This window comes from Bombus terrestris, chromosome 7 (genome assembly GCF_910591885.1).
Source record: "Bombus terrestris chromosome 7, iyBomTerr1.2, whole genome shotgun sequence".
NCBI lineage: Eukaryota > Metazoa > Arthropoda > Insecta > Hymenoptera > Apidae > Bombus > Bombus terrestris.
In genome coordinates, this window is record NC_063275.1 from 12700362 (window position 1) to 12718839 (window position 18478).

At 34.0% G+C, this 18478-nt stretch overlaps 3 protein-coding genes across 7 annotated transcripts; 2 read left to right on the plus strand and 1 right to left on the minus strand.

Moving 5' to 3' along the window:
- Nucleotides 1-135: 135 nt before the first annotated feature.
- Nucleotides 136-5086, plus strand: LOC100647900 (ubiquitin conjugation factor E4 A). Of its 3 annotated transcripts, none has more exons than XM_012310211.3 (15): nt 136-870; nt 972-1364; nt 1439-1759; nt 1846-2039; nt 2129-2239; nt 2348-2545; nt 2631-2748; nt 2824-3000; nt 3090-3235; nt 3342-3491; nt 3622-3865; nt 3941-4103; nt 4228-4432; nt 4521-4700; nt 4770-5086. In XM_012310211.3, the coding sequence occupies exons 1-14, from the start codon at nt 307-309 to the stop codon at nt 4660-4662; spliced, it is 3126 nt and encodes a 1041-aa protein (XP_012165601.1). In that variant the 5' UTR covers nt 136-306; the 3' UTR covers nt 4663-4700; nt 4770-5086. The 3 variants fall into 3 exon arrangements, with proteins under 3 accessions (XP_012165601.1, XP_003396587.1, XP_012165600.1); XM_003396539.4 differs by having other exon boundaries at nt 4521-4691; XM_012310210.3 differs by having other exon boundaries at nt 4521-4682.
- A 139-nt stretch (nt 5087-5225) lies between these two features.
- Nucleotides 5226-6746, minus strand: LOC100643511 (phosphoserine phosphatase). The gene is made up of 6 exons (XM_003402538.4): nt 6514-6746; nt 6242-6448; nt 5930-6064; nt 5703-5848; nt 5467-5628; nt 5226-5397 (listed from the first exon to the last, which is right to left on the minus strand). The coding sequence occupies exons 2-6, from the start codon at nt 6379-6381 to the stop codon at nt 5309-5311; spliced, it is 672 nt and encodes a 223-aa protein (XP_003402586.1). The 5' UTR covers nt 6382-6448; nt 6514-6746; the 3' UTR covers nt 5226-5308.
- A 333-nt stretch (nt 6747-7079) lies between these two features.
- On the plus strand, nt 7080-18241 carry LOC100648476 (G-protein coupled receptor Mth2). 3 transcript variants are annotated; one of them, XM_048407818.1, is made up of 6 exons: nt 7080-9627; nt 12248-13099; nt 13421-13499; nt 15970-16154; nt 16222-16387; nt 17234-18241. In XM_048407818.1, the coding sequence occupies exons 1-6, from the start codon at nt 8799-8801 to the stop codon at nt 17589-17591; spliced, it is 2469 nt and encodes an 822-aa protein (XP_048263775.1). In that variant the 5' UTR covers nt 7080-8798; the 3' UTR covers nt 17592-18241. The 3 variants fall into 3 exon arrangements, with proteins under 3 accessions (XP_048263775.1, XP_048263776.1, XP_003396591.1); XM_048407819.1 differs by lacking the exon at nt 12248-13099 and having other exon boundaries at nt 7983-9627; XM_003396543.4 differs by lacking the exon at nt 7080-9627 and having other exon boundaries at nt 9651-13099.
- Nucleotides 18242-18478: the final 237 nt, after the last annotated feature.

Below are 18478 nucleotides of genomic sequence, written 5' to 3' on the forward strand. Positions count from 1 at the left end.
ATAAACAAAGAAAACAAAAATTTTTGTGACAAATGAATAATAAAAGCATATACATATACGTAACAGTATTTTATAGCAAATTCGATTTATCCAACCATTGGTGCGCGCGCATACGCATACGCATACCAGGCGCGTGCGCATACATATACGCTCTACGACGAAACGAATACAGAGTAGTGTGCATTAATCAGGAGAATATTTTGGCTTATTTTGTAATACATTTTGGGTTGAAAATTAAATCATAGCAATTTATTTTCAGAATAATTATGCTTGCAATAATTGTGATAGAATTTTAACGAGAGAATCATGTGCGACAATGTGAATAACAATCCATTTGCTGGGTTGTTTTCAACTATCAACGATGCCGTGTCATTCTCCTCTCAAAGTCAGGCAATTATCAACGAAAGTAATAGAGCTAGTCATGTTGCGCAACTTGAAGATGAAAATTTTGACGATATTGCGGGAATCCAAAGTTTGGAGGATTCCAGAGATTTTAGAACCGATCATCAGATTAACCACCTTCTTGGTGATATACTTGGAATAACATTACACGAATTAGAAGCAAATGAATACCAAGAACGAAGATTAGTTTTCGTTAATGTTGATTCAGTCGAACAAGCAGTTTTTGACCGATTAATGTTACCTAATCTTGAATCTAACTTAGTACCTATAGACAATTCTCAACAAATTTTTACTGATCCTCATACAACAGAAAAACGAGTAATAATTTATTTGTTTGAGAGTTATTGTCGGTTGCAACTGTATCAAGACGAACCAGAATTATCTGATTCCCTTTTTAGAATAACTCAGGTTATATTACAAAATGCAACTATCGCGCTAGAAGAGCCAGAATTGTTTGAAGAACAAGAGGTATATCAATGTACATTTACATAATTAATGAGATTTATATTTTGCAAAGTTAAATATAATAAATTTAAAGGACTTTCAGTTATTTTTCTTGTTTTTTACAGATTTATAATCAGTTTATTACATTATGTATGGATGAAACTGGGCCCAAATCAGAATTTGTATCATTTGTCAATGGTATTGTGTGTGAGTTACTAAATGAAAATGAAGAAGATGCTATGGATATAATAGCTATGTCTTTTAGTCCTATTCTTGATATAATTTACAAAGAAGCAGCACAAAGTAATCTTGTCCTTTATCGTCAATATTGGTTTAATGTATTAAATCTTTTTTCCTCGATAGAACCCTTAGCTAAATTATTAATTGATCATAGTACTCCTAAAAGCAATCAAGGCCGAGCATATGCAGATACATTATTAGGTGCAATTTTTAGTTTGAGCTGTTTACCAAAAACAATAGAAGAACCATTTTATTTTTTTGAGAAGCCATTACAACAGGCAAGTAAATTGTAAAAAAAAAAGAACAAAAATTATGCATGAAATAATATTTATATATATTTTCTATCACGTAGACTTCAGTTGAAGGAAATATTTGGACAGCCTTAGATGCATTAAATGAATCATTGCAAAAGGTTTTTCATTTACTATTAAAATGTTCGGCAGAAGTTCGTCATTTGACTTTACAATGGATAGGCAATTGTCTTCATTTAAATGCAAATAGAGGAAAAATTTGGAATACCCAGAATGATGTGACTTTCAACTCAATGTTATGTGTTTCTGACGGTTTTATGTTAAATTTAGGAAATGTGCTATTGCGTCTTTGTCAACCATTTTGCATTAAACAAAATGATCCTAAAGTGCCTAAAATTGATCCAACATATTGTGCTGCAGATGTAAGTCAATTTACAAAAAATAATACAACTAAGATTAATTGTCAAATTTTTAACAATGTACTATTCTATAACAATTAACTATCTAGGTTAATGATCAGGATGACTGTATAAATTCAAATATACATTTAAAAGGAATGTCTTCAGAAACTTGTTTGATACCAATGTCGGAAGGTGGTGCCAGACCAGTTGCAAAAACATTTGGTTTTACTACTGAATGCTTTTTCTTAACTCATAGAGCATTAGATCTTGGATATAGAGTAGTGTTAGACAAACTTTTAAGGTTTGACTTTTAAATTTTTCTTCCCATTTTAATCAAGACTTATAATAAAAGAATATTGGTAATTAAGAGAATTATATGTTGAATTTTAGAACAAACCAGGATTTGGTAAGAATACAGAGAGTATATCAGGATGCACAGAATGGTGGTAGATCGGAAGTATTTGATATAATAACTCAACGCATGGAAGCAGAAATGACCAAGTATATATTTGTGATTCTTAAGAATAAAAAAAGATTTATCTCTCCTTTTTTACCATAAAAATTTATATTGCATAATTTATTATATACAATTTATATCTTAAATTTTAGGTATTTATCTTTAAGAGCAAGCCTTTTAGTACCAGAGATGCTAAAACTATTAGCAAAATTTCATGCAACAACAGCATTTTGGTTAGTACAAGTATATTTAAATGATGTACAGATTGGAGAAAATGAAGAAAATTACATTCCAAAGGAATGTAAAGAGGTGAAGTTCCCTTTACCAGGAACTGTTCCAGATACTTTGAGGTATCTTCTAAATATTGTGCTTTGTTTCAACTATATATATTAATAATTACAACTAATATTTAACAACACCATTATTTATACATAGATGCATTCCGGAATTTGTGGTAGAAAATACTATTAGATTTTTGTATTTATTACGACGCATAAATCCAAATATTTTTGAAGAACAAGGACCATCCTTTCTAATGCCTGTATTAACAGAGGTGAGCTAACAACAATATGTTAAAAATAGCAAAAATACATACGATTTAATAAAATAATCGAGTATGTGATATCAGATCATAGTATTAATGGAGTCTCAACAACGTTTATATAATCCTCATCTACGTGCACGTCTAGCAGAAGGCTTAGAGGCACTTTTACCTACAAGCGATGAAACTATGAGCCCTGTAACACCAAGCTTAGGGTCATTCCATAGAGAACAATTATTTATCACACATCCATATAGACAATATGTATGTAACCTGCTTGAAATTCATAAAATGGAATATTTTTTTTTCTCATAAAACTTTGTTTTATTATGTATTATTTATTATGTATTTAGATTGTTCCGAATTTACTTAAAGTATTTGTGAGCATTGAAATGACTGGACAAAGTGTACAATTTGAACAAAAGTTTAATTATCGGCGACCAATGTATGTTGCTATGGAGTACTTGTGGAAATTACCAGAACATCGTAATAATTTCATGTAAGCAAAAGACAAAGATAATATATAAATTTATTATTATTTATATTTTATAGTAACCCTATAATTCATATTACATGGTGTTGTATGATAATGATTTTATGTACAGTTCTTTAGCAGAAGAAGCAGAAGCCAATATGGAAACAGCTCAGCCTCCATTATTTTTGCGTTTTATAAATCTTTTAATGAATGATGCAGTTTTCTTATTAGATGAAGCACTTTCAAGTATGGCTCAATTGAAACAATTGATTCAAGCAAGGTATTCAATTTGGTTATTATTTATTAATTTAATCAGCAATATGTAATTTTACTTTGCTAACTTGTATAAATCTTATATAACAAATAATATTGAATAAATAAGATTAATGAAAAATAATTTCAATCAAAAGGGAAAGTGGAGAATGGAACAAACTACCACAATATGAACGTGATCAACAAGCTCATTATCTCTTACATCTTGGAATGATTGCACGATTTGACAATATATTAGGTAGAAAAACTATATACACATTAAAAATGTTAACTACAGAAATAAAATCCATCTTTTGTCATCCAACAATGGTGGATCGTATTGTCTCGATGCTTAATTATTTGTTGCTTCAGCTGGTTGGGCCAAATAAAAACAATTTAAAGGTAACAAATATAATTGAATTATTAGATGCTCCTATTTAAACTGTAGAATGCTGGAATTAACCATTTTAATTTTAGGTTAATGGACAGAAAGAGTATGCGTTCCAACCAGCAAATTTAGTATTAAATATATGCGAAATTTATATAAATCTTAGTCATAGTGAATCTTTTACGCTTGCTGTTTCACAAGATGGTCGTTCATATAGCCCGGAACTGTTCAAACTAGCTGATAACGTTCTTGGTACTTATATCTGTGCAAAATTTAATTACTATCAGATGCATAAAATATCATGATTCGTATATTCTATATTGTTCTAATTTTTATAAATGATTGAAAATGCCGACTAAAGACAATAAAATTTTAGTTCGTATCGGTGGTGTGGGTATATTAGGCGATTTAGATCAATTTGCAAAAAATGTTGAGGCAGCCGCAAGTCATAAAAAGGAGGAAGACGAAATTTTAATCGATGCTCCCGATGAGTTTCTAGATCCAATTATGTCTACTTTAATGACAGATCCTGTTGTTCTTCCATCATCAAAGATAACTATAGATCGGCAAACCATTGCAAGGTTAGTATTTCTTTGTCATTGCTATTATTCAGGCCGTTTGTTATAACAAAATATATATTTGATTATTTTTATCGTTAATGCTGTTTAGGCACTTATTAAGCGATCAGACTGACCCGTTCAATAGATCTCCTCTTACTATGGATATGGTAAAATCAAATGTTGAACTTCAACGTAGAGTACAAGAATGGATACAACAAAAGAAGCAAGAAAAAACGAGAAATTACCATTGATTACCAAAGAATGGAACATAGTCAGTAAAGTTAAGCAAGTCAATATCAAAGTATAATTTTCACGTTTAATACTTTCTGAATTTTTTAAAAAAGAATTTAATTTTCAGATTTATTAAATATAATCAATGGCAAGTCCGATGTTTTGCGGTATTTGATTTAAATTTGGTTGTTTCATAACTTACAGAGAGGTATATATTTTTCTATATGAATCCTCATAGATATGTACAGATACTAAGTGTATACTGTAATTATTATCATTCTATAAAATTTTTAACACTGTACTTTGTGCAAAGAATTGTCTTATAACGGTATATATAACAATGTAAGCATAGAGCTGAACGTTGTTGTTATTGTATAATACGTGTAAAAACTACTCGTTATAAAGTTTTCTTTTCGACTCAAACAAAATAAATGTTATTGATGAGTTTGGAATAAAATTAATTTCTACCATCCGAGTAAACTTATATATATATATATATATATATATAATAGTCTCAAATTTTGTAGATAAACGTGATGAAAGTTAACTTTTGAGTAAGGGAAATATTAGTAAAAAACTGATAAAACTTTGATCCTTTACTTATTAATTATTGTTAAAATTGTTCAAATATCGCAATATTTATAAGAAATATCATATTGTTTACGTTTACAAAATATTGACAAGTTCATTAAAATCAGTAATATACCATAATGATTGCTGTTTTATGCTCTCTCTGATCACATTCCCTCCATATCCTGTATAATAAAAGTGATATTAAATATTAAGTAAAGTAAATTAAGAATTAAGGTAATGGAAAGGTATACCTATAAATAGGTTTACTACTGAAATAGTTTCTAAATCTGTCGCTCCATCACCAATATGAACAACAGTTGTAAATCCTTTTTCATTTTTGAGTTGTTCTATTATTTTTGCTTTCCCACCATTTATTGCAGTAGGTTGATCTTCATCAAATCCTGCATATTCTCCTACAAGTGATTTCATAAAATATTTAGATATATTATATTAAATTAATGTTATATCAATATGAACAAATAATAACCTGTATAATAGAATTTAAGTCTGTTTGCAAAAACATTTTCTAATGGAATATTCAGACATGTAGCAATTGGTGCAATTAAAGAACGAAATCCACCGGATATCAAAAATACTTGCTTTTCACGAATTTGTAGAGCTGTTATCAGTGTTCTGAAATTTTTATAAGTAACTGTAAAATTATTTACGTATCTAGTTTCATTGTTTCTCGTCGACTTAAAAATTATTTCCTACTTAATTCCAGGTGAAAGTTTTAATGGACGTGAGGTCAGAAATTGCTTTATTTGCATAAAGCTTGGTTTTATAATATTCAACCTCTCAACCAAAGACTGTCGATATGTCAGATCTCCTTGCATAGCCCGATTTGTTCTAAAATCATTTTTGGATGTTATACATATACATATAAGCAACTAAATACATATATAGATTATCTTTCCGTTAGAGCGGACACCCTCAAGTGGTGTAAATAATAATGATAATAATAAAAAATGTGTTGTATTTTTAAACAAAAAAAAAAAAAAAAAATTAAAGGAAGAGAAAGCTTACAACGCAATAACATCGTTTTCTTTTCCACAAAACTTTGCAAGTTCATCAATTCCTTCCTCTTGTATCACAGTCGAATCGACATCGAAGGTAATGGCGTCGGCGTTCTTCCATATCGATCTTAATTCATTTGGATTAGCCATTTATCTCGTTCAATTCAACAAATGGTACGCCAAACTGACGAATTTTTTATCGTTATCACGTACAAAACTGGGGTAATAATCAGACTCGTTTACTTTAAAAAATCATAACATTACAAAGAAGAATTTACGTACCTATACTACATGCATATGCAAGTTACTGTAGTTTAGTTGTGTATCGGTCGAGCTGATTTAAGCACTGATAAAAAGTGTCTTTTACGAAATTCGTTATAATATTCCCCAATTACATAAAAACAGTATATGAATTAGGAAATATAGTATAACTCCGAAATTTTCAATATTCCAGTTTTATTAAAATTATGAGTATTTTTTAAGGTTAAGACATTATTGATACGTTGTGCAATTAGAAAATATACTCAAGCGTATTGATAATGAGAGAAGTAAACGTTATATTTTTTGTTTCATTGCATCATTGTATTGCTACATTACAAAGGAAATTATAACTGAAACATATAATGTTTACTTAAGAACTGTATAATTTGATAAACGGAGATAATAAGAAGAGGAACGTTACGGATGAGGGGGTGAATTTTAAAGGAACTATTGTATTGTTGTGTATAGACATAATCCATTTGAAGTTGAAGAAAAATTAATCAAATATACGAAATAAAACGTTTAGAATCGATAAATTGAAATATTTAATAGAAAGAAATTAATTCCCAATGTGTACGCCTGCACAGGCCACAGACCACGGATTAAGTATAGAATAGATCTGCCATCTTATGTTTCTTACTGTCACATGTACTGAAATACCGATTGTTGAAAATGAAAAACTTTGTTTTATTAAGTATTTAAGATTTAGAGCGGCACGGTCGTACACGACCGTACAGAGTGTAGTGTATTATAAAGCGATTGAAAGATAGAAATTACCACAAACGAGCTAGGGAAGTCAAAAGAAACCAGTGAAAGTAGATAAAGTTGGAAGTAACGTTCCAAATTCATATTATCATTTGCTTCTGAAATTGTAAAGTACAAACACCGAATTTTGAGTAAAACACCATGTTTAAAAATTTGAAAAAGTATAAGCATATTTTTTGAAGTTTAATTTGCACTTTATTTTCATTTTAGGAACTTAGATGTTTAAAAATAAATAACGTGTTGCGAAGATCATGAGACTCGTAAAATTAATTTGACCAAAAGTGCAAATTTCTTTTCGAATTAGTACATAATAGAGGACAAGATTTAATGACTCATTTTGAGATCAATTTTCAAATAAGTTGAGCGCACGTTTGTCCGTAACTTTTTAGTAGGGAAATTAGCTTGCTGTACAAAACTGATAATTATATTTACAAAGCGCGCAAGTAAGGCGAAAAGAATATTATGTTCGTTTATGATTGATAGTTTCCGAAGTGAAAATTTGTTTAATTACTCAGGATGCAAGAAAATAAAAAAATAACAGACTTTATTAGTATGAAGCAAGATTGTTTTGTTATTTATGCGAGTAAAATTAAGAAACACAAAAAGAATAAGCGATGAAAAATCAGAGTAAAGTCTGCCTCTTTTTCTTGTATAATTTTCATTTATTACATAACATAAAGTTAACGAAATTCTAAAGAAACTTGTCAAATTTGTTATATACATATTGCATACGTATGTGTGTCTAGAATTTAGTACGTAATTTTGAATTTGACATCACTTTCAAAAGATTGATCATTTGTCGGTGGTAGGTAGTAATACCGATTAAAATTAAAACAAAATATGATTGTGAAACCAGAAATGATATAGACATAAACAAAGCATAGAATTCAATAACTAACTTGATATAATATAATAATTGTTGATCGTTACATAGATTGATCTGCGTGGTGTACTTAGACGTGTTCGAGTAAAGTGCTGCGCTCTAGTTAGCGATTGTAATGTTATCGAGATTGATGAACGAGTTACAGAATGAGAAAATGAAAAAGGGTAGTTGGAAGTGGAGACTGAAGCTATTCCGTAATACCATAGTATTCGGCTGGTACTCGTTCGGCATTGAGAGGAGCGCGCGCGCGCGCTCGCGCGTTACGATCAACAGACGATCGAAAAATACTGAGGGCAGTTAGTCGCGAGCTTTGCGATTCATCGGGTGATCACCACTACATCATCAGTAACGTGGACTTTCACGATCGTGCGAACAACGATGATTTTTTAAAGCATGCTGTTAGCTGGTGTTGAAAAAAAGGAAAATAAATAATTGGAAGCAACTAGAAAATCGAAATACACGTACACCTTGCAGATAATATAGGAAGAAGTGGTAGAAAAAAAAACAGTCAGAAGGAAGGGGAAAGGGAAGGGGATAGGGAAAGGAAAAGGAAAAGGAAGAGAGAAAAGAAAAGAAAAAGGAAAGAAAGAGAAAGGGGGTGAAAGGCAGTGCGGCGCGATCTTGAGCGCGGGAAGACGCACGGAAATAGGCAATAACAATGCAGCATTTTTGTACGATTATTCGCGTAATTTTGTTCATTCTAATTTATCGATTAACAGAAATCAATGGGGAGGAAATGGAGAGAGAAGAAGATTCATTTTGTCGTCCATTCCCTGAAATTATTTTGCAAGGAACTAAGATCGATAGATCCGAGAACGGAAGCTTAGTGCACGATAAGTTGGTGTATCCTGCTGGATTGTATCGAGTATTTGAAAATAAAACATACGGATGCACATGTAATTTGCGAGCATGTTTGAGAAAGTGTTGTAAAAAAGACGAGATTTTAGGGAAAGGTATTCGGCCTAACTGTACTCGCTCATCAAACGGGTTACCTGCTCCGGTTCTCGTTCTCAAACAGCATCAACTCGCTACTGAGATTAAAGGAATATCCCGTATAGACGAACTATTTTTTCTCGTGGAGGATATGCAGTGTCCCCAGAGGTTTATGCTTGAACCAGAACGTTTCGAAGATGATGAGTTCGTCCTGCTACCAAACGGTACCCTCGAAACTCCGACCGTCAACTATGCAGCATGGAGTTACTGTTTCGACTGGCAAGAATCTTCCAAAAAGGTCGTCGCTCTAATTTGCTCCTCTAATTCGTCCATAGTAAATGCTTCTTCTGATCCGGAGGAGTCTTTCGACGTTGGCATCGTTATTTCTATACCCTTCTTTGTCGCCACCTTTTTCGTTTATGCGATCATTCCGGAATTGAGGAATCTCTATGGAAAGACGCTAATGTGTTATGTGGCTTGTTTGATACTCGCCTACTCTTTTCTTGTTTTTGCCAAACTGCATTACTTAGAGTTTGTCTTCTGCTCCACAATAGGTAAGCAATTTCATTTTATGCTGCTTGCTTCTTCTTCTTTCGCTCTCTCTCTCTCTCTTTCTCTCTCTCTCTCTCTCTCTCTCTCTCTCTCCGTTATACTTCTCTATCTCCTACGCATACACGCACTCTTTTTCTCCCTATCTCTTCATTCGTTTCCAATATCAATATCCCCTCTTTTAGGTACTTTGATTTCTTTGATTAATCAAACATTACGCACGTTATGAAAGCTATGATATCGTTGTCCTATCAGTTTGAATTTCCGGCACTCCCTCTTTCTTTCTCTCTCTTTCTCTCTCTCTCTCTCTCTCTCTCTCTTTTCTCTTTATGATAATCTTCTTTTACGAATTCGCGATAAAGTCGAAGCAAGACGAAGGAACTGCAAATAAATAAGATAATGTATCAAATTCTCTGTTATGAGAGTTGCACGTTGATCGTTTATTAGGTACGCATTAAATGTATATTATTTTGAGAAGTTTCGATGAGTTTTTTTTTTGCACCACAGTTTCGAAAGTCCGGAGAATTGTATATCATTTTCGTCGAAAGATTAATCGAATTAGCACTATGCCTCATTCGCGTGACATCGTTCACTATATCATGAAATTGCACGTGCGTGTGTCTTCCTTTACATACATATACGTATTATATATCATACAAGTATATATATAGATTTATTATGTATATGTATATGTACAGTCGTACCCATAATTAATTTGTAAGTTAATGCTTATCATTTTAGCGAATTGACGAGAAAAGGACAAATGACGCAGAAAATCATATGATATACATTCGTTATAAGAATGAAGTATCCAGGTGTATATATATCTACGTATATTTATCAACATTTTAGCGTTTATATGTTAATAGTAAATGCATATATTATCGTCAATCTTTATTTGATACTTTGACTTTATTTACATATAACGTAAGCGTAATTTCAAAGTATTCAAAAGATCAGATACAATTGTCATTACAAGGCAATGAAATTACAGCTCATCGACATAAATGTGATAATAGACGATTAACAACGTAAGCTGTAGTCAAACAGAGATACCGGTTTCGTGAACGATGAATAGTTTGAATATGATCATTGGTAGTTTGAAAAATGCTTATTGTTAATGTCGTGATGATCATTTACGCAAGAATGTAATGTTCTCGTTCGAAGGTACTCCATTAATCTTGCACGATAACTACGACGATGATTTGACTTTCACGATGACAGCGATTCCATGTCGTTTTCCGAAATCACGGAACATAAATAATATGCGTTTAACAATGTGATCAATCGCGACAGAAATAACGTCGCTTCAGTTCTAGTTACAGCCTTGTTCGTAGATTTAATAGATATCCGATCGATATTCTATTATTATTCTATCTGTTATTCTAGATAGGACTAGCTTTTCCGTTGATTCGTAAAGTTGCTAAAAAGCCGTCCTATCGATGCTCAGATTAGCTGAACGACGATGCTCGTCTGAAAGAAACTGATAAGAGGCAAACTAACTATCGAAGTCATATGTACTTACGATTAGTTTGGTCAAAGGCAAAGAAAAAACTTGTACAATTTCGTACTTGCAGAAACAAATAGGACGATAATTGTTCTTATTTTTCGATTGTTCTTATTTTGTTTTTTTCCTTCCTATTGCCAAAACTGAACAAGTTTTTATTTATCCCTGATCAATAGTCAGAATTTGCATTTCGACATAAGTTTCGTGAATTCTTATCTCGTGAATTTCTTATCTTACGAACATGAAAATGAACAGAGCGAGGATGAGTCGTGATGTCTCTCTTTGTCATGTCGGGCACTGCCTAATGGGAATTTCGTCTTCGCTTTATCTTCTATTTATCTTGCTTTCTCCTACTTTGTCGTGGCATGATGCTATACCATATTTACGCATTTACATATTTGCATATAATGAGCGCAAGCGGAGAAATATCGAAATATCTTGTGGGAACTATCTGCTCGATATCTACAACTGCGATCCAATAAGAGTTGGAGTTCTTGATCCTGGTGTATACGTAGGTATACATGTACCTCGATCGATCTTCTCGTCTTGCCCTCGATCGGTTAGATTGTTTGACTAAAAGTTGGTTCGTACATTGTTTTACCTGTCTTCTTCGACATGTGTATCTTTGATCTTCGTCGAGTTATCTTTCCCGCCGTACGCGCGTTATCCCTCCTTCTCTCATTCTGCCCCATCTCCCACTCTCTCTCTACGTCTCTTCCTACATTTTCTTTAATATTCCTTTCGATTCGTAACCTTGAAACTTGTTTCGGCTATTGGGCAGAAATGAAACGTTTAAGTTCAAAAAGAATGATAAAAGAAAGAAGAAAAAGGAAGAAAAAGGGAAGGGAAAGATCGAAGATGGGTGTGGGAGTGAGAAAAAAGGGAGAGGGAAAAAAGGATATAAGAATAATACGGGAGAAGGGAAGGAAAAAAGGGAAGGACAAAATCCATGGTAGTAGTTGGTCGGTTACAACGTGACGCGGCCAAGAGACGTAGACGTTGGCAATCGTTGTATCGTTTCCGCATAACGCGATAATGTCTGTGGTCATTACGAATCCGGACGATTCACGATAAGCAGTTGCTCAGCGAAAACCTACCTACTAAGATGTTTCGTGTAGTGATCATTGGCCTATTATCTACGATACCCGTGATACACTCGATGGGACAACGATCCACGCGACTCCATGATACAACAATGTTTCCTCGTCGAGATCTCGTCGAACACATTGCGTACGGATCAACGATGAAAGTGGAAAGTAGCGAGCAACCGGAATCGTTCCGATCGAACAAGAGGTACGTCGAAGAGGAGAGAAATGTTTCTACGATACCAAGTACAGAAAGCGTTGACTATTGGACCGAGTCGGTCAGTCACGGTGGAGGAGTAAGTCTGCCCGTATGTTGCCCGTACGGACAACGTTTGAGCAAGGGCCAATGCATTGAAACGAATGTCACCTTTCGCTTCCCGGCTCTTTACGATTCCAACAACTTGACCTTAATCGACGAGGCACCGAATTATCAACGCTATTTCAATTTGCGCGTTCATGATCCTTGCATCGATCGTCAACGCTATAAACTTGACCCGAATATGAATCCGATGGATGCGTTCATGCTTCTTAACAATGGTTCGATCTATATGAAAAACGAGGGTAATATTCTCCGAGATGCCGACTACTGTTTTGGTATCCTCGATACCGAACTGTTCGATGTGATTCTTTGTTTCAATTTGGACGAGAACGAGGATACGCAGGAAACGACGAAAATCACGGTATTGTTTCCTGTTGGATTGATCATATCGGTGCCATTCTTGTTTGCCACGTTTGTCGCCTACATATTGATACCAGAATGGAAGAATATACACGGCCGTACGCTTCGTAGCTATGTCGGTTCTCTGCTGATCGCCTATGTGATACTCGCGGTCGTACAGATGACTCCGCAGCAACAGATTTCGGATTCTCTTTGCATCGCATTTGGTACTCGTCGTATGCCGATTTTAACCAGTTTATCGTCATTTTCTCGATATTCTACGCTGCTTCTTATTCTACCTTTCCTCCACCTTACCATTGTTTCTAATTACGTAACGCAATTATTTTAGTCCGTACGTCCGTAGCACAACGCGGGTATTCCCATACTTATCCATCTTACTTAGCTTATACATCTTACTCTATTCTTTGCGATTCTTTTTATCGTATTAAATCATGTTTATTCGCTTAGTGCCTCTATAAATTCATACTGTGTATCATATGACAAATGCATTTCTATGAACGGTGTACTTAAATCGAATTCTGTTTCAGCGTTCATCATCCATTTTTCTTTCTTGGCCAGTTTCTTCTGGTTGAACGTTATGTGTTTTGATATTTGGTGGACTTTTGGGTAAGTTATATTTACGTATATATGTAAGACTTCGATCATTTACATATCGATTCCAAGCCTTTCTTCATCTTCAACATTTCTTCTTGATTCGATGGCGTTAAGTCGAGTCTAAGTACGACGAACTAAAGTGTAATTTGACTAGCGAGCTTACGACTTATGACCGCTTAATCGTTAAAAGCTTATTATAATCGATGGTATACGTGCCGTGAAACGTATTACAAATACTATTATATCTCCTATTAGCCTTCTAGCTAAAGCAATTCGATAGTTGACGAACGTCGAAGAAAATTGATAGCGGCATAAACGCGAATTAATATCCGGTTCGTGACGGCACGTGTACACTTTGCAAACATTCTTAAATTAAGTTCGATCGGTCCACGAAGTGGAAGTGGCTCCTTTTTCGAGTACTTTTACTACTTAGACGTCTCCATCCATGACGTATCGATTTAATGTCTCACATTGTCGTTGTCATCGGCGATGACAACAATAACGATAACATGTCTTTTCTCTGTTCTCCGTTCCAATTTTCGATCGATCCGATCTTGTCTCTTCGTATACAGATCATTTTTCCCAACTTGTTATTATTATGATAACCATATAAAATTCATAATGGAATAAACGCGTTCGTTGCTATCACGTCCATTTATTTCGGTATATTAAAACGACAATGACGAGCGTATTTAAGTGGTAGAATCGCGTATAGGAGCGAAATGATTACGTGTTAAAAATCGCAAGTAACGATCTTTACTTGCCGGAACGAATTCTTATAAAAGTAGCAGCTCTACCTACATATATATCTGTAAAGCGCCAGGTGTACAGCAAACAAATCGTGGCGTATTCTCTAAACAAACCTCGAAAGCTCGGAATTGCTCTTTTCCTCGACACCAACGCCGACGCCACACCGACGCGACGCCATACCGACGCCACTTCCATGCCATGCTAATGCCACACAGTGTCTATATACACACATAGTACGCGTATACTGTTATGTGTATGTATATGTACGATGTGTACGTGCCGATATCGATTCCGATATTTTGCAAATATTAAAACTACGATAAAACACGAAAGTGGAAGGAATTTTAATTTTCGAAAATAAGATCAATAGATAAGCAACTATTACATGATTTACATGATTTATATGTTTTACAGATGTCCCGAACAGATTTCAGTTGTTAATCGCAACACGTACTGTAGATTATTTTATATTAGACTATGATACGTAACGATATTTCAACGTCTGAATTTTCTTCTCACATCAGCTGAGAAGATTACCGTACGATAATGTTACGTTATTTATTGTCGGCTATCTTTCCAACTTTCCTTCATTTGTCGAATTCTATGGAATTCGCTTTTTCAACGAAATCACACATTCTATATTCATTGTATAGGCATATCGGTATTTTTAAACGTTCCGCGAATAGAATAACGTTTCAAGAAGAGAATCGCGTGACGAGAATGTCGCGCCCGAAAATTCTAACCACTATACTACATTTTAATATCATTTGCAGCGTATGTGTAATTGTAATACCGCGAATGGTCGTTCGTAGTACACTCGTGTAGTTGCTCTTTTTGCCAAGCCCTTTTTATTATATACGTAAATTTAAGTAAGTAGAGATACGTAGATGTGTGCGAGTATAATTAAGGGCGTGACTACGCGGTGCGTTACGCGTACCCATGTCGCCCCCTATTTAATGACCTCGATTCAGCTGATGTGATGATATACATAATATGTACTTACTTATATACAATATACATATACACATACGTGTGCGGACACCAGTGACATCACTCGCCATCAATCACAAATTACCACCGCACTTAATTCGGACGATATATCCGTAATACTCGCCCTCATATCTTTTCGCAAATATCACCCATCTGTTTGCAATTATTTTCTCCCGATAAAGTTAACCTCAACGAACGAATGAACAAACCAATTCCAATTCTAATTCTACAAATCTAATCTATTTCTTTCATTTACGACTATTTACAATTGTTTTTTATTTTTCGCTTTCATTATTCTTCTTCTTTGTTTTCGATCGTGTCGATCAGTTGCGCGTACATCTCTTGAAAAATTCCAATGAATCAAATTGCGTTTTTATTTTCGAACATGTACTCGAACGAAGCTCGAATAAATAGGATAAAATGAGACGAAACGGAATAGAATACGGAAATCATGATTTCGATATCACGATCGTATTAAAGAAAGGTAAAAGCGTTGTGTTCTTATGCCGTGCCTCTAAAAAACAAAGAATTAAAATCTCACTTTCGTAAGATGCGATAAGTAGGAAATACGAAATGCGTCATCTGGAACCACAACTTGCGCGTATCATATATCCTATATGTCGAAACTAATCTGAAACCTGAAAGTAAAAGTGTGTCAACTCTTCTTTTCTATTTTATTCTCTTTGCTTTCGTTTTTTTTCGGTTTTCCCCATTTTCTTATCCAAGGATTCCTGATTTTCAGAGGTTTCCGATCTCTACGGGGCAGCGTGAAGCAAAGGGAGCGAAAAAAGTTTTTAATATACTCCGTTTACGCTTGGGGTTGCGCATCGCTACTCACCGGAGTTTGTGCCATTATGGACTTTCTTCCTGACATTCCAAAGCATTTTATCAAGCCACAATTTGGCAGAATTAATTGCTGGTTTACGAGTAAGTGCTCATAAACCTAGTCTCGATAATTTGATTGTAATTTTTTATAATTTCGATACCGTTATAGCTAACAAGGCAAGGGCAATATACTTTTACGCGCCAATGGGCGTTACTGTGTTTTGCAACATATGCCTTTTCATCTCCACGGCGTTGAAGATCGTGCAACATAAAAAGAACACTGCTCAACAGCTTAAAAGCATAGACAGTAGGCGCCACGATGACAATAAACAATGGTACGTTTTCTTTTTTATTCGTTTATGTGCAATGAAATTGAAAAGTTCTGTCCGTTTGAAAGCTACTCAATTTTTTTACTTACCTACAAGTAACACTAAACTACCACTATGAAGATAGAATAGCTCCGTAATTACAAAATCGCAACATTTTCCTTTCTTTCCTTTAATTACATCGATGTAATTGGACGTTATCCCTCTTATTACACGCCTATGTCGATAAAATTATTTTCGGACCTTCTCTCGGAACGCGTAAAGCAAAGATTTTCCCATGGTTCGATTTGTTTTCGTAATGACGGAAGAGGCGGGTCCCTCTCACGTAACAAATACATCCGTCCGAACAGGGTCTCGCTCGCGATCGCACATTTCATCTTTCAAACTTGCCATCGTTTACATCTACGTACCAGCTGCTACTACATACTTGGAATACGTATTACAAAACATGTACCATTCAAATTCTTTCTACAACGTTATTCATAGATAAGATTGCGCGTATAAGATTTCAGGATACCGTATACGAAAATATATACATATACGTTATACATACGTTACGGATGCAGTTCGCAGAATATACAAGCTCGATTTCGCCAGAACATTGTCAGTATCACATATACACACTGCTATCCGGCAAAGTAGAAAAAGTAGTTGAACATATGCCGTTGTAATGAGCAAGATTGACATTGTCCACTGTCAGTGGTATTGTCAGTAACTAATTTCTTTGTGATCTATGGCAATGCCGGCTCTGCATATTACTAACCGCATCCGCGAATACTCCTGTAATATACACAGGCATATAACTACTTTAATTTTTCACTTTACCATATTTTAATTTTAATTCGTTTTATTCAGGTTCAATCTATATTTGAAACTCTTCATCGTAATGGGCATTAATTGGTCAATGGAAATAATATCATGGCTCTGCAACAATTCACCGGCTTACATTTGGTATCTTACAGATCTTACCAATACTTTGCAAGGTGTACTCATCTTTTTAATTTTCGTTTGGAAAGATAAAGTCAAACGACTGTTATTAAAAAGATTCAGTTGTCACAGAAGTAACATTCTTTCAAGAAACTCGACTCGCAGTGCTTGTCATAGTTCAGCGATATCTCGTACTTGCACATTGACGACGACGACACAGTTTCAGGAGAAAATCGACCCCTATTCGAATGAATCTTCTTCCGACAAAGCAATCGTTATGAATTAACAAGAATCACGATTAGCCTGGAAAGATTTAAATATATGTGTACTTTGATGTTTGCGCGATTCATAAATACGTATGGCCCATGCGACTATTTTTCGCAAGAACATCACAATTTTCTTTGTTTAACTTCATTCACATATCACATTCGTTACGTTTACATGAAAACCGTGAGAAAAATAATGCAGCGAATTATATTGAATCGAAATGAAACAAAATGGATCGAACTGAAACGGAACGGAAATCAATAAAAAATAAAATAAATCAATAAAAATAGTATAGGAAAAGAAGGAAACATTGAAAAATGTTATTAGGTTGGTGCTTGTCACAAATGTGCATTCGCTTAATATTCGATTCGCGTCGAATACTTAATCGATTGATGAAGAAACAAAGAAATGTTGAATGTATATTTTATCGAAGCATATCTAGTCATCGTTAATGGGCTGTCTTTCTAATGTTCAAACTTGCTACCGTATGATTGTTCGATATTTGCATATGAAGCGTTCAACTTTTATTTTATATCGTATAGGAAGTTGTAATCATCGCCAAGAATATGCAAATATAAATTAAGAATCTTTAGCAATTTTCAAGTTTAATATCATTGTATCGTCGAGATAATGTACGAATAAATTAGGGTTACTCCTACTACAGCGACACTCTTTTCTCTTATAATATATAAGTTCTAATAGTAATAATTTTATTCAATGATCAATATGACGAAAATTTCATCGAATTTTATGTTGTAAAATAAGAAAGTAACAATATCGCATTGTTATGTATATCAAAGTGTATATTATTTACTATTCTTATTATGTTAAATATGATAAACATTTTGTACATTTTTCTTATATGTATACTATACATGTTGTACATCTAATTAAACACACATTACA